The sequence below is a fragment of the Hyaena hyaena genome, unplaced genomic scaffold (genome assembly GCF_003009895.1).
Source record: "Hyaena hyaena isolate Hyena2069 unplaced genomic scaffold, ASM300989v1 scaffold_62, whole genome shotgun sequence".
Lineage (NCBI taxonomy): Eukaryota > Metazoa > Chordata > Mammalia > Carnivora > Hyaenidae > Hyaena > Hyaena hyaena.
In genome coordinates this window covers 3,292,494-3,307,794 of record NW_024080694.1, presented here as the reverse complement: position 1 = coordinate 3,307,794, position 15,301 = coordinate 3,292,494, and the positions used below count along the sequence as shown (strand labels likewise).

General features: G+C 38.3%; 1 protein-coding gene across 1 annotated transcript in view; it reads right to left on the bottom strand.

Moving 5' to 3' along the window:
- Positions 1-14,837, bottom strand: part of ATAD2 (ATPase family AAA domain containing 2) — a 64,974-nt gene extending 50,137 nt beyond the window's left edge. The window contains exons 1-2 of the mRNA XM_039231978.1: positions 14,579-14,837; positions 3,458-3,606 (exon numbers count right to left, since the gene is read on the bottom strand). Of these exons, the coding sequence (XP_039087909.1) occupies positions 3,458-3,606; positions 14,579-14,746 (317 nt within the window). The 5' untranslated portion in view covers positions 14,747-14,837. The remainder of the gene's footprint in view (positions 1-3,457; positions 3,607-14,578) is intronic.
- Positions 14,838-15,301: the final 464 nt, after the last annotated feature.

Genomic DNA, 15,301 nt, shown 5'->3' with positions numbered 1-15,301 from the left:
AAAGGCGTAAATAAAAAAGTACCCTCCCCTCATATTTTTTCCAAAATCCACTGAGCAAACAAAACAGTCTGCCTCATTAACTTATTTTTAGAGACTCAATTTTCCAAACCTGGATAGCTACATCTATTAATCAACTATATGTCAAGCTATTTGCAAGTGGGCTGATTATACACATGGGATTTCCAATGTGACACTTTAAAATAAAATAGAACCATCTTATCCTTCTAGAAGAATTAAATCATGTGTCCTCACAACAATGTAAGTAATCATTAATTCATTATCTCTTTTGGTAAGAACCAAGAACAAAATAACATTCTGAGCATTCCATCAACAGGTCAAGGACAGCTTGTTCACAGGCTCATAGACATTTCTCATAAAGGAACCCCTCCCTCCATACCATGCAGGTTTACACTTCTATATCAGTCCCTATTAAATGCTAGGAACACAATGATAAAACAATGTTCTGTCCCCCTCCCCTCGTCTCCCCCTCTTTCTCCCTTTCTCACCTCCCTTCTTCCCTCCCCCCTCTTTTTTTTTTTTTTTTTTTTTTTTTTTTGCTGTTGGAGAATGGGAGCACCTCTCCCCTTGCAGGGGGTGATAAACTTTTTCTTATACAGTAAATATTTTAGGCTTGTGAGTCATAGTCTCTGTCACAACTACTCACAAAAAAATTCTAATACTGAAGCAGGAAAGCAGCCATAGAATGAATGGGCATAGCTGTGTTCCAATGAAACTACTTACAAAAACAGGTGTCTGGGCTTTACTCAACCCCTGCGAATCTGATAGAAACTATGGATCTTTTTTACCTAGAAAACTGCGTATACACATACAAGTTTATACATTCTTTCAGAGGCTTCATGTTCCCCCTGAAAACTATGATTACTGGGACCATAGTTAAGAACTGCAGGATCAAAGAAATATAGGTCCCGCCCTCAAGGTTACTCAAATCTCTATTAGTCTAACAGTCTTGGTCCCCTGGTCTTTGAGCCTCAGATAGAAAACAAAAGAGATGGAGGGTCACAGAAAGGTAGTAAGTAAAGAGATTACTGCAGTTAGGTAAACTAGCAAGGGAAAAAAGGGTCACCCTGATAAGAAACAGGAAACTACATAAAGCAAAATTCAACAACACTGTAGGCCACTTTAAGTCTTATACAAACAGATGCTGATGTTATCACAATGTAAAATAAGTCTTTGTAATAATGATCTTAATACAGAGATTATTTAAGATAGAAGTTCTTCCCCTCAGAAGACATATAAATGGCCAATAAGCACATGAAAAGATATTCAATGCTATTAACCATCCAGGAAATGTAATGAGAACCACAATGAGATACTTTTACACCCGCTAAAATGGCTAAAACCAAAAAAAGACAACTATGACAAGTGCTGACAAGGATGTGGAGAAAATGGAACTCTCACACACTGCTGGTGGGAATGTAAAATAGTACAGCTGCTTTAGCCAACTGTTCAGCAGTTCCTCAGTGTCCCAGCAATTCACTCCTAGGTATATACCCAAAACAATCAAAACCCTATGTCCACACAAAATCTGAACACAAATGTTCACAGTATCATTCATAACAGCCACACAAAAGGCTACAAATATGATTCCATTTACATAGGATGTCCAGAATAGGCAAATCCATTGAGATGGAAAGTAGATTAATGGTTCCTAAGGGGCCAGTGGGTAGGGAGAAGCAGGTGGGAGATAATATAACAGGATTTCTTTCTGGGGTTATGAAAATGTTCTGAAATTGACAGTAGGATAGTGACACAATAGTGTGAATATTCTAAAACCACTGAATTATGCATTTAAAAGTTTTATAGTATGGGAATTTATGGTATGTGAATTATATCTCCATAAAGTTATTTAAAAACAATTTGAAAAGACAGGAATTCAATATATTTTAGAAGGAATCAAATTTAAAAATGCCAAGTCACTCATCTTTAAATCTAGATTTAAAAAGTACCTATTTTAAAACATTCCTTTAATACCTTTGAACATCAAGTCCAGCACAATGGTTCACAACTTGAATAAGGTACAGATGTTTTTAAAGATAAAGACTTTGAGGACTTCCAACATTGAATTTTTCTGACTATGTACAAGCCAAACTAGACATAGATGCATTTACATTTTATACAAATAAAACTATGAAACCAACCACTGACAAAAAATATTAATATGAGGTTTGCTGAAATAAAATAGCCATTTAGATGATGCAGAATGTCTACTTTTCCTTCAGATCATAAAATAAATTTTAAAATTCTCACACAGAACCCATGGGCCCCAAGAAGACCTGAAGCTTCAGAAATACGAGGGTAGTTTAAATTGTATTTCAATCCTGTAAGTTGTACATTTCTTACCCCACTTTAACTTCTCTGAACTTAGGATGCCTTAAAATTGATGGAATGTCATAGTTTAACTTTCAGTGTTTTTTTCTTTTACTGTCTCATAAAATGAGTGTTTAAATTGCTGCTATCTTGGATTCCATGAAATACAGTACTAAACATGCCATAAATAATGGATGAAAAAATGGTTGCAAATTTTAAAATATGTAGTGAAAGACAATTTAAATAAAAGTAACAAAAAAACTGTAACAAAAAACAAACTTAAAAGGGCATGATATCACCTATCTGGAAAATCGGCTATGTAAAATAATCAAAATCTACTTAAGAGTAGGAGGGTTCTAGTCCTGTCAGTCATTATGAGAAATTTATGAGAAGAATTAATACATAAAACAACTATTTCATCAAAAGAAATTTGTTCTAACTGGCACTTTCCCCCTCACTTATGTTAGGCCCACCAAAGTGGGAAGAAAAGTGAAGGTTTTCAGCTACCTAAATTTAAATCTGTCCCAAACCAAACAAATCCAACTTCCCTGAATCACCTATCTAAAATTCACTAGAAATTCCTTGAGTGTTAAAATGGAATTCATGCCACCTACCTCAGGGTTCTTGAGAAATGAAATTTAAATATGTATAAAGCATCTAGTCCCCTTAGACAAGTAAAAAAATAATCATGTTCCATCTCCTCTGTGAAGACTGTTCTAGCAGCATACTAACACAAATTCATAAATAACTCAGAATTGATGAAATACTTGATAACAAGCAAACAGAAATATAATTACTATTTTGAATAAAAACTTTTTTAAGTATGAAACAAAACCGCATATCATAAGCAAGTTAAAATGAAACAGTCACAAAGACACTCAAGTATTTTCAAGCAACTTTGTCAGCTGCACTCATACATATCACAAATATTGTCTTTGAACAAGAAAATAAAAAAACAACCCTGGTACATATTAAAATTTCAATTCAATGATATTCATTTGTGGCAATTTCATTTCAAGTAAATCACATTTTACAACTCTGGAATTCTGATGATTGGTCAAGAATACACTTAAAAATCCTAAATTACTTTAAAACTATTCTGAATTGGAATTCAACCATCTTGTATTACCTTGTAAAATGCCTTCCATTAGCATGTTTCTCTGTTATTTCCATATTCTTATCAAAACTAGAATCTGAAGAATTCTGTGCATTTTTTCTCAAAGACCTTAAAGCACGTGTCCGGTGGTAGGTTTCAACTTCCTTAACTGAAGACCCATCCTTTAAGAAAAATTAAGAAAGCCATCTAAGTTTTTCTGCAGTCAAAATTTCTAGTTAAATTTCTCCTAAGAGTTTTCTTTGATTACCCGTTTGTAACAACTGCTTTTTGTGCAGAATGATTCTGCATCTCCCCAAGAAACTATAATAGTATCTAAACTAAATAATCATTTCATGATAAACGAATAACCATCAATGTCTTTGAAATGGCTAATATAAGGTTTATTGATGATTTGTAGCTCTATTTCATAGCAAGTACTCCAGGGAGTAAAGTTTTCCATTACTGACAAAAAGTTGAAATAGTTCATAGCACTAACTACTCTTTTATTTTAAGGCTATAGAAATCAGAAACACACACAAACCATTGCCTGCCATGCAACCACTGGCAGCAACTTTAAAATAACTGGACCATCGAACTGTAATTTGGGCTTGGATAACAAAAAGGAGTTATTACCATCTCTTTCACGGTTTCACCCAGATGCAGCAACACTTGAATTAAAAAACTGTTTACGTATGTTAATCTGTTGTAAAAATCATAGTGCTCTATGTAACTTTACTATTGCTCAATAGAGTTCTTTTTTTTTAATTTTTTAAAAAATGTTGTATTCATTTCTGAGAGAGAAACAGCATGAACAGGGGAGGGTCAGAGAGAGAGGGTGACACAGAACCTGAAACAGGATCCAGGCTTTGAGCTGTCAGCACAGAGCCCGCCTGGGGATCGAACCCACCACGAACTGTGAGATCATGACCTGACCCAAAGTCAGACACTTAACCAACTGAGCCACCCTGACACCCCATCAATAGACTAGAGTTCTTAGGGGGCTGCTTCATGAGCCAATGAGGTTTTCATAAAGTATTTAAAAGTTTGTACATATCTCTCTGAAATCATATAAAGGCTAATTTCACATAAAAAGAAAAGGCCAAATTACCTAACAAGTCTCTAATTACATGCCATACTACTTTGAAGATTGACAATTTTAGAAAAACAGGCAGTATTTTTTTTAATTTTTTTTTAATGTTTTATTTATTTCTAGGAAAGAGAGAGAGAGATAGAGTGAGCAGGGGAGGGTCAGAGAGAGAGGGAGACAGAGACTATGAAACAGGCTCCAGGCTCTGAGCTGGCAGTCAGCACAGAGCCTGATGCGGGGCTCGAACCCACGAACCGTGAGATCATGACCTAAGTGAAAGTCGGACGCTTAACCGACTAAGCCACCCAGGCGCCCCAAACAGGCAGTATTTTTAAAAACTTGAACAATTAGTATACTCCCCGCCCTCTTAGGCTGGCTTTATCCAGTTGTTTCATTTTGTTTTATCACGACATTTTGTCATTTAATTTTGCTTTGAGAATATTTCACTGGTTCACAAGTAAAACAAGGACATTTAAACCACAAGGATTTGTGTTAAGAATTAGACAGGTACTTCATAAAACATTAAGTGATATGAATGGTTTGTTACCTCTTTCATCAATGTACCAATATGTAAGGATGTTTGAAAATCAAACACCTACACTTTTAAGTAGGTGCATTATTTTTAAACGAACAGCTACTTCTTAGATGGGTGTAGTATAACAAGACTTTCTAAGAAAAATTTTATGGGAATCTATTTCCAGATTCTCAACTTCCATATATACTTAAAAAAAACAAAAAACCTGATGTGCCTGAGAAGGTATCCTCTTCCATTTACCTTTTCTCTCATTTTATAAAAGAAAGTCACGTCTTTCAGTCATTCTGAACCTTACCATTTTAAACTGCCTCAGGCCTCAAAAACCTTCCTAAAGCCAAACAAAGAAAAACACTAGCACAGGTGTTAAGACATTGAATTACAAAGGTCGGCAACAAATCCTTCCCTTTGTTAGGTAGTTTCTAATTTTCAGCTTTCCACAAAATTGAAAGGAGACCTAATCAAGCTAAGAGAACATGAAAAAAATTTTTTGGCAAGTGTTTTCTAGCATACAAGACAGAAAAACTGAGTGGCACTGCTAAACTCCTTTCATTATTGTCTACTTACTTATATGAACATATATTTCTTGTTTCTCCATGCTTGCATTTATAAAAACAATGAAACTGATGACAAACATGCTCTTCAGCAGTAAGATTCTTCCACAAATATATAGGTGGGGGGAACTGCAATCACATGAAATCCTAACGAAATCTTACTTTCTATGTTTAATCGTTTTTAATCAAAATAAGTATGTTTTTGCGGTTTCAACCAATTGAATATTAATAGGTCGTATTTCTTATAGCCTGGTGATCACAAAAAAGTGTAAAAAACTTCTAACTTTGTTTTGCTTTGTTTTACAGGTATGAAAAGATATTTAATAAATTACTTTTAAGTACAAAAGTATATCAAAATAAAATGCTGTGGGTTAAGTGAACTGAGAATACAAATTAAAAGAGAGGAAAAAATTAAGATAAAATTTCTGACTGCTAAAGGAATGTGTTTACGTATTTTTTAAATAACTATGGTTTTTAGATTCCAGTGGATAAAAAGATTGATCTAATAGCTTTATTTTTTAATGTCAACACTAAAGGATGACAGAAATGATATCCTTCCTAACTAAACCAATGGGGATGGGGGAAACCTTAGATGGCAAAACCATTTTAAAGGGAAACCTTTCAAAGTGTAAGAGAATACAGAGAAACTCTGAGGAAAAAAACAGAGGCACAACCTTTAATTACATTGGATTTGGCAATGATTTCTTAGATATGACTTGTGAAGTATAGATAACTGAAGAAAAAATAGATAAGCTGGACTTCATCAAAATTACAAACTTTTGGGCCAAAGACGTTATCCACAGAGTGAAATGGAAACCCATGGAATAGGGGAACATATTTACAAATCCAATTAACTGACAAAGTATGGTATCCATAATATACGAAGAACTCCTATATTTTAATGACAAAACACAAAAGAAATGGGCAGAAGAGTTGAATAGACGTTTCTCTAAAGAATATATACAAATGGCCAATAAACACACAAAAAGATAACTAGTTTTAGAAAAACACAAAACCAACCCACAAATGAGATGTCACTTCACACTTGTTAGGATCCCTATTATAAAAAAGAGAAAATAAGTATTGACAAGTATGTGGAGAAACTGTACATTGTGGTAGGGATGTAAAATGGTGCAGCCACTGTGGAAAATGATATGGCAATTCCTCAAAAAATTAAACACAGAATTACCATATGATCTAGCAATCCCGCCTCTGGGTATTTACTCAAAAGAAGCCAAAGCAGGTATTTGTATACTCTTATTCACAGCAGCATTATTTACAAGAGCCAAATGTTCAATGATGAATGGATTAAAAAACTGTGGTACTTACAGAATATTATCCAGCCTTTAAAAAGGAAGTAAAATTTTAACACACTGCTATAATATGGATGAGCCTGAAAAGATTAGACTAAGTAAAATAAATCAGCCACAAAAGGAGAAATATTGTATGTTTCCTCTTACATGAGGCTCTATGGTAGTCAAATTCATAGAGACAGAAAGAATGGTAGTTGCAGGATGCCTGGGTGGCTCAGTCGGTTAAGCATCCAACTTTGGCTCAGGTCATGATCTCATAGTCTGTGGGTTTGAGCCCCGTGTCGGGCTCTGTGCTGACAGCTCAGAGCCTGGAGCCTGCTTCCAATTCTGTGTCTCCCTCTCTCTCTGCCCCTCTCCGGCTCGCTCTCTGTCTCTGTGTCTCAAAATAAAGACATAAAAATTTTTTTTAGGAAGAATGGTAGTTGCTAGGTGCTGGGAGGAGGGAAGCATGGAGAGTTATTGTTTAATGGGTATAGAGTTTCAGTTTTGGAAGATAAAAGATTCTGGAAATGGACAGTGTTTATGGTTGCACAACAAAATGTACTTTAAGGCTACAGAACTGTACACTTAAAAATGGTTAAAACAGTAAATGTTATATTATCCATGTTTTATTATAATAAAAAAGGAAAGTAATGCCATCATATTTCTGAGGATAATAAAAAAAGGTTTGTTTCCATAGGAAAAAGGGAGGTAGGTAGGTGCTAACTACTGGGAAAAAAGATTCCCTGAAAAACCTGGAAGCTTTAATTTGATAAGCGGTATAAGTCCATCTTTGATTTACATAGTGAGTAGCTTCGTTCATACTCCCTAAATAAGTACTAGGCATCAAGAAAGTCTTAACTGTGTGGAGAAAAAAAAAAATACAGATTCTTAGGGAATCACCTATATAAAGGTACACAATAGGGAGTTTTAAAATATCAATTTTCAAAAATGTTTCTTTCAAAAGCAATATAAAAATAAAAGCAATCCATGCCCATTATAGTTGGAAAAATGAAGAAATGCAACAAAGAAGAAAATGTCACCCTTAATTCCAGATACCCACAATAACCACTGTTAAATTTCTGGTGCATTCTTTTCCTATAAAACATATTCACGTGATTTTTAAATTGAACTATTATTTATGTTTTATAACTTTTTGCTAGTAATAAGAAACATTTTCCCGTGCGCTGAAACACTATTCTAAAACTCTTTTAAAATGAATGACTAGTATTCCAGCCATTACGTGTATCAATTTAATAAATTTAATAAATCAATTTAACAAATTGATTAATAAATTGCTTAATATATTATACTTAAATTATCTGCATTTTGTGTTATAAATACTTCTAGATGAATTATAAACATCTGATTTCCTAAGAAAACTAGCACAGTTATTAAATCAGTTTAATATAGCTTATCAAAATAATTCTCAAGGGGTAAGTTAAATGTCAACTGTGCAATAACTAACATTGGATGATAGAAATGAGTACTTTCACTTTCTGTTTTTTACATTTGTACAACTTGTATTACTAGAAAAAAATTTTCTAAGTAAGAAACCAAGAGAAAATGTACTTAATCTGAAAACTAAATCTGTAGAGGTAGTGACCTCATTTATCCTTTTGTTAAAATCTACTTAAATACTCAGAGCACTGAGAGTTCTTCAAAGTGGAGATTTAGAAGAGGAAAAAAATATTTTGTTAGAATTTTCAGTCTCTTATAATCTTGCAGAATCAGTAAGTTAGTTCAGGGAAGAAGCAACAACAGAACAAAAGCTTTTCCCCAAAGTAGATACAATTGCATAACAAAAATAAATATTCTAATACGTTGTTTTCCCATAAAAGATCAAGCTTATCCAACCTTTAAATTCCTAACAAAAAATGTGTATGTGGGTCGGTTGGTTGAGTCAATTCAAGTATCCATCCAACCAGTGAAGTGTCAAAAGGATTTTTTAAATCACGTTAAAATACTGACATAAAATGTATTCATCTAGACATAAGACTCCTTGAAAGCTTGGTCAGCATATTCTAACACACAATTGTATACACATTATACCTAGAAGTAATATCCCTCCTTAGCTTCATTTTTTTTTTTAATGTTTATTTTTGAGAGAGAGAGAATGAGAATGAATACGCATGTGCACACACACTAGCAAGAAATGGGCACAGACAGTGGGAGACAGAGAACCCAAAACAGGCCCTCTGCGCCATCAGCACAGAACCATATGTGGGACTCAAACCTACGAACCGAACCGTGAGATCGTGACCCAAGAGAACGCTGGTCACTCAACCGACTGAGCCACCCAGGCGCCACCTCCCTAGCTTCATCTTTAAATAAAGCTGTGTGTGCTCAAGTCTTAACCATGGATCTTTTCCACAAGCTCCAGCAACTTGATTTCTACCTCTACTGCTCTTAAAATAGACCTAAAACTATCTCCCAATAGCTAAAGCCAATGGCCTCTGCTCTCCCCTACTGACTTCGATGGGATTGATCACTCCCTTCTTTAAATGCTTTGATCCTTTGTTCACATGATACTCAAAAAACAAAAACAAAAACAAAAAACAAAAACCCCACACCATAATTCATCCCCTTGTCATCCTTAAAATGTAGCCATTACTTTGGATCTTCTTACATGTATTTGTGTTCTACTATGTCTTCTATTCAGTTTCAAGAATTCAGCTATCACTTCTATACAGGTGACTACCAAAGACCTAAAGTTCTAACTTCTCCCCAAACTCTAGCATACTCCCAATGGTTTACTACACACCTCTTTAGCTGGAAACAACACTGCTTTCCCTCTCTATCTGAATAACTCTCAGAACTTCTGCAGTATTATTTGGCATTTTTCTCTGCTCCTTCTAGTATCGCTTTAATTTAGCCTTTAGTTTTCTCTGCTTTGGTTTATTGTGTTACTAGTGTTACCAATTAGGAGCCCAAGCTCTTTTTTAAGGTAGGCTTCACGCCCAGCACAGAGCCCAACACAGGGCTTGAACACATGACCGAGATCAAGACCTGAGCTGAGATCAAGAGTCAGATGTTTAACCAACTGAGCTACCCAGGTGCCCCAAGAGCCCAAACTCTTAAAGACAGATTGCCTAGGATTGATTCTTGGCATGTCACTTACAGCTGTACAATCTTGTTCAAGTTATATAAGGTCTCTGTGCCTCGGTTTCCATATCGAAACGAGGATAATAATAGTTACTTTATAAGGCAAATGTTATGTTGTGTATATATGTACCACGCCTAGCACATAGTAAGTGACATATATAACTGCTAGATGTTAATATTACATTTTAACTGGTCTTCCAAACTCCAGATTTGTTGACTATGATCCCTCTTTTTTTTTTTTTTTTTTAAGTTTATTTATATATTTTGAGACAGACCATGAGCAGGGGAGGGACAGAGAGAAAGGAAGAAAGAGAATCCCAAGTAGGCTCCACATGGACAGTGCAAGGCAAGAACTGTGAGATCATGACCTAAGCTGAAATCAAGGGTTGGATACTTAACCAACTGAGCTACCTGGGCACCCTAATTATAATCCATCTTAAACACTATTTCATCAGATTCCTCTTCCAAAAGTTGCAGCTTCTAAGCATAAATCAAGGGCCAGCCTTTAATAGGAACTAACAAAACTGGACTACCTAATATTGCTTCAAAACAAGTATAACTCTCTTGAATTTAGAGCAGCCATGTCATTCAACTTCAGGATGCAAAATTCACTGCAACATGTCAAAATATCCCTATTCATGCATTGTGACACTTCACTATGCTGTACACTTTCCACTTTTCTGTTGTATTATACTTCAACTTTTAAAAAATCTCCCATACGTTGCATATCAGTGTCATTTGCAGTACTCTCCAAACTTTTAAATAGACAACTTTAAAAGTAACTTCTACATACCACAGCATATTTTATTTTACCTAACATATAGAAGATGTAAACACAACGTAAAAGTAATGTATAATCATCTTCCCACTACAATGAGATACTGTCCCCTACTATTAGCAAGAAACAACCCTAAATTTAGTGAGTCAAAGAGCCTCAGACCTGAGATGTGAAAGCACAGAAATAAGCAATGGCTAGTCTGACTCTGGGGGAAAAATGAAACCAAAGAAAGGGGTTCTGAATGGGTGCAAATGCCAGATCTTATGATTCAAATATGATGAAAATAAAAAAAGTTTAAAAAACAAAACAAAAAAATTTAGAACATAACTTCAGGGAACCCATACAAGTCAGGAGGAAAAAAAACCGCAGCTGAGTGAGATCATATTCAAAATGTAAAAACAAAATGTGGTTAGTAAGTAGGTGACTATAAGTATCTTCAAAAATTGAATATAATAAGATGAAATAAAAATATAAGTTAACAAATTAATATAAATACATTTAACCATCTTTAAAAGTAACTTACCCTAAGAAATGGTAAATATGTAGCTGAAAGGACAATACCTAGATACAATCAGAGTGATCAAGAAGCTAAGTTTCTGAAATGCACGACTGATATCAAAAGCAAGCTGTAATAGAACGAAATGCATTGAATGTAAGTCTCCAAATTTGAAAATATTCCAATCACAAAGGTATGTTTCATTGTTGGTATTGGTGGGCTTTGTGAGCATGAATACATTAGCTCTCAGGACTATCCTTTTTTTCGTTTTTGATCCAATCCATGCTAAGTAACCCTTTGAATATAATTTGGCCTATCGAGAATTTATAGAAGACAGGAATACTATGTCTCAAAAAGGTATAATCCCTACTAGAAATCCTGACTTGGGAAAGAAAAAAAAAGTCCTTTTCACTCTACAAAATCCATCTCAGTGCTACCTGCTCAACCAGCACATACCACTGATATGGCAATTATGGCAAATAGTCTCTGTACACTGATATGTTAGGTATCCTCTGCTAGACTAAGTTCCTTCAGAGCAACAACAGTCAACAATAAATATTTATTATGTACCTAGTACACTCTGGGTTCTATTCTAGGTCCTAGGAAAACAGTGCTGAACAAAAGGTCAAAATCCTGAACCCTACAGAGTTACATTTTGATTTAGCGAGACATAAAATATTTTATAAGTAGGAAATTAACAGAATACGTTATGAAGTGATAAGGAAACATAAAGCAGAGTAAAGAGACAGGTCAATGAGAGTGATTTGTAATTTCATTAGCGTGTGTGTGTGTTTAAGTAGGCTCCATGACCAATGTGGAGCTTGAAGGCACGACCCTGAGATCAAGAGTTCACTAACGGAGCCAGCCAAGTACCCCAAGAGTGGTTTGTAATGTTAATAAGGTGGTTAGGGTAAGCATCACTGAAAAGGTGAGATTTTAGAAAAGACTTGAAAGAGACAGGTTCTTGTAGGTAAAACCTGGAGTGTCATCGCTTATCATAAGGGTGAATTTGAGGAAGTTATTTAAGTCTCTGTGCCTCAGTTCTCTCACCTGAAAAACAAAGATTATGTCAACTCCATAAGGTTAAGAGGATTGAGTTAACAGTTGTGAGCTTCTTGGAACATGTTAAGTACTATGATTTTTGAGATTTTTTTTAAATTAAAAAAATGTAAAAGGTAAAGGATAGGTTATGCAGATATTCAGGAGAAGAGTATGCCCAACAGAGGGCAGAGAAAGTACAAAGGCCCTGGTATTCAAGGAGCAGGCAGAGCAATGTGGCTAGAATAGACTAGGTTTTGCAAAAGGGAAAATGGGAGATGTTATCATAAAGAGAAAGGGGCACCCAAAATTTTAAAACCTTTAAAGCTTTTTAAGCAGAGAAGTGATCAACTGCTTCTGACTTTTACAAAGATCACTCTGTAAGGACAGTAACAACTGACGACTGCAGAAGTGGATTATTATGTACTAGGGTGGGAAACCAGGAGGCCAGTCAAGAATATATTCTGACAACCCAGGGAAGAGATAATGGCTTTGGCTATTATGGTAACAATGGAAGAGCTGAGAAGTGGTCAGATTCTGAATGTATTTTGAAAGCAGAGCCGACAGAATTTGCTAGTTCGAAATGAGGAGTCAAGAGGACTCTCAGGTTTTTGGCCTGAAGAACTAGAAAGATGGAGTGAGCATTAAAATGGACTGTGGTCTTAGTTGCAGTTGTGGACAGTGACTGAGACTTAACTACAAGCCAAGTGTTCAGCTAATTTCCTTACATGCATGAACACATTTAGTCCTCACTACCCACGTGGTATCACCTCTGTTAAGAGTATAAAACCCTAATTATTACTAAGCTGAGATTCAAAACTAACACTTGTTTTAAGCACCTCTATTTCTTAATGCTCAATACACCATTGTAATCACAGGATGCAGCATCTTCCAGAAGATAATAAATATTCAATATTTATTGAAATAATTGGATCTTCTGAATGTAGGTTAATTAAGTCAAGTGACCCAAGTTCAGTGCAGAAGTGTCTGGCCTCCTCAGATCTCAATCTCTGTATGTGACTGAGAAACAGATCCTGAAAGTCAGGAAATTATTTTTTTTTTCCCAACTCAGAATCACAATTTCAGAGATTTTCCACTTCCCTCAGTAGAGGAGCCACTAGTACAGGGTGCCTACAAAAGATACAGACAACGAATTTCATACAGTGATCACTGCCTTAACTGTATTTTGTCACTCTCCCCGCCCCCCTCCCCCCGCCCCCCTTGGCCTCTCATTCTGACTTCCCGGTTCCCTCTCTGTGGTGCTGTTTTTCTCAGCCCTACGTCTGCCCTCCCTCAAACAGAACAGGACTTCCTGCTGCCTTAACTTTTCTAGTGGTGCTTCCTCAACTTCTCCACCCTTTCCTTAACGCGGTCTCCTCCACCTGCGCCTCCTTCGGCGGCTGCTGGAGGGCGGTGGAGGGGCTCTCTCCCCTGGCCTTAATTCTGCAATCAAAAAGCCTATCGTACTTCAGATTTACAAGGAGAAGCAATTCTTTCAAGAAGACTTTATTGCTCCACCCCCTTGGAAACTTCCCCTATAGCCAATCGTTTATAACTGCAGCATGATATAACAGAAAGGGAGAGGTTCTGGAGGCAGAGGATCCAAGTTCCAATTTTAGATCTACCGCTCACTGGCTACCTTCTCGAGTCCATTTTTTCGTCTGTAAGACAGATACCATGACTACCCATTTTCATGGAGCTGTTAGGAGGCTCAAGTGAAGGAGGTATACGTGGGTCTCCACCCCTCCACATTATGCAACCTGGTATTCTTCACTGCGCTCTTATTATCGAACCTTTCTGGATCGCCAATGAAGGTCAGGGAGCCTGAATGACCCTCCTTCTATTCCCGTGGCCCCTAAAACATCTACTGGGCATCCGGTAGGGAGTCAGTAAACGCGTGCTGCCTGCGACAGCTGAGCACCCAGGGCAGGAGCCTGGGCGCTAGGTTAGGGAGGTGCGCGAGATGGGGTTGGGGGCAGCCCGACAAATCAAGGTTCCAGAGAGCTTCGGTGTCCGCGTGCGTGAAACGCCGAGTAACGAACTGCTCAGCCCTCTTCCGCACAGCCCAATCTCTTGCCCCGACCCACACCCACCGGGGCTCGGATCTTAGGAAGCCTTCCATTTTACTGTCCTCCGCAACATTCCTCCCAACCCCCCCCCCCGCCCAACTGTCACCCGGACCGCGCCGCCCACCCCCAGGCCCCACCCGGGCAACCGGCGGCGGGCAGTCCCGCAGGCCCGGCCCGAGCGGCCCGCCCCGGCCGGTACTCACGCCCGCCGCGGTTGCGGTGACGGCGGACTGCCCAGCGGAGCGGGCCGAGCGGAGCCGCCTCCGGCCGATCTGCTCCAGGCTGAGGAACTCGCTGGACAGGTCCAGGGGGTCGGTGGCCGAGGAGGCGGAGTGGCTGTGCAGCTCCAGGCTGCTGCGGAGGACCACCATTTTTCCCTCTCTCCTCGCCTGGCATCCGCAGCGGCAGACGGGCTCCAGTCAGACCCGCAGCCTCACAGGCTCTTCCGCGCTACGAATTCTGGCGCCACAAGCTCCGCGCCAGCGGCCGCAGCGCGCGCACCCGGAATCCCTCCGCCTGGGGTCCCGCCCACGCCTCCTCCCTGAAACGGGGGACTCGAAACTTTCCGCCCACCCGCCCAGCGACAGACTTCGGGCTGAAGTTGAGGAGGACCTGCACCGAGAGTGACTAGGACCTGAGCGGACAGGGGCGGGAGAACGCCGACTTCTTTTTCGTATATAGTTCCGGCTCGCTGAACTCAGCGGAGGGAGATGGCGGGTAACGGCACGAGGTTCGGTTTGGAATTTTGGCGCGTGGATGCCGGGGGGAGGGGAGTAGGGAGGCTCCTTCTGCTCTGATTGGCGGCCAGAGGCCTGGCGGCTCCTCCCAGCCCCGCCGGCCGCCTGCCTTCAGCTTCCCGCCACGCAGGATTCAAATGCAAAATGCCGAGTCCTTGACTAGAGCGGGATAAAGCCCCTGGCTTAGAC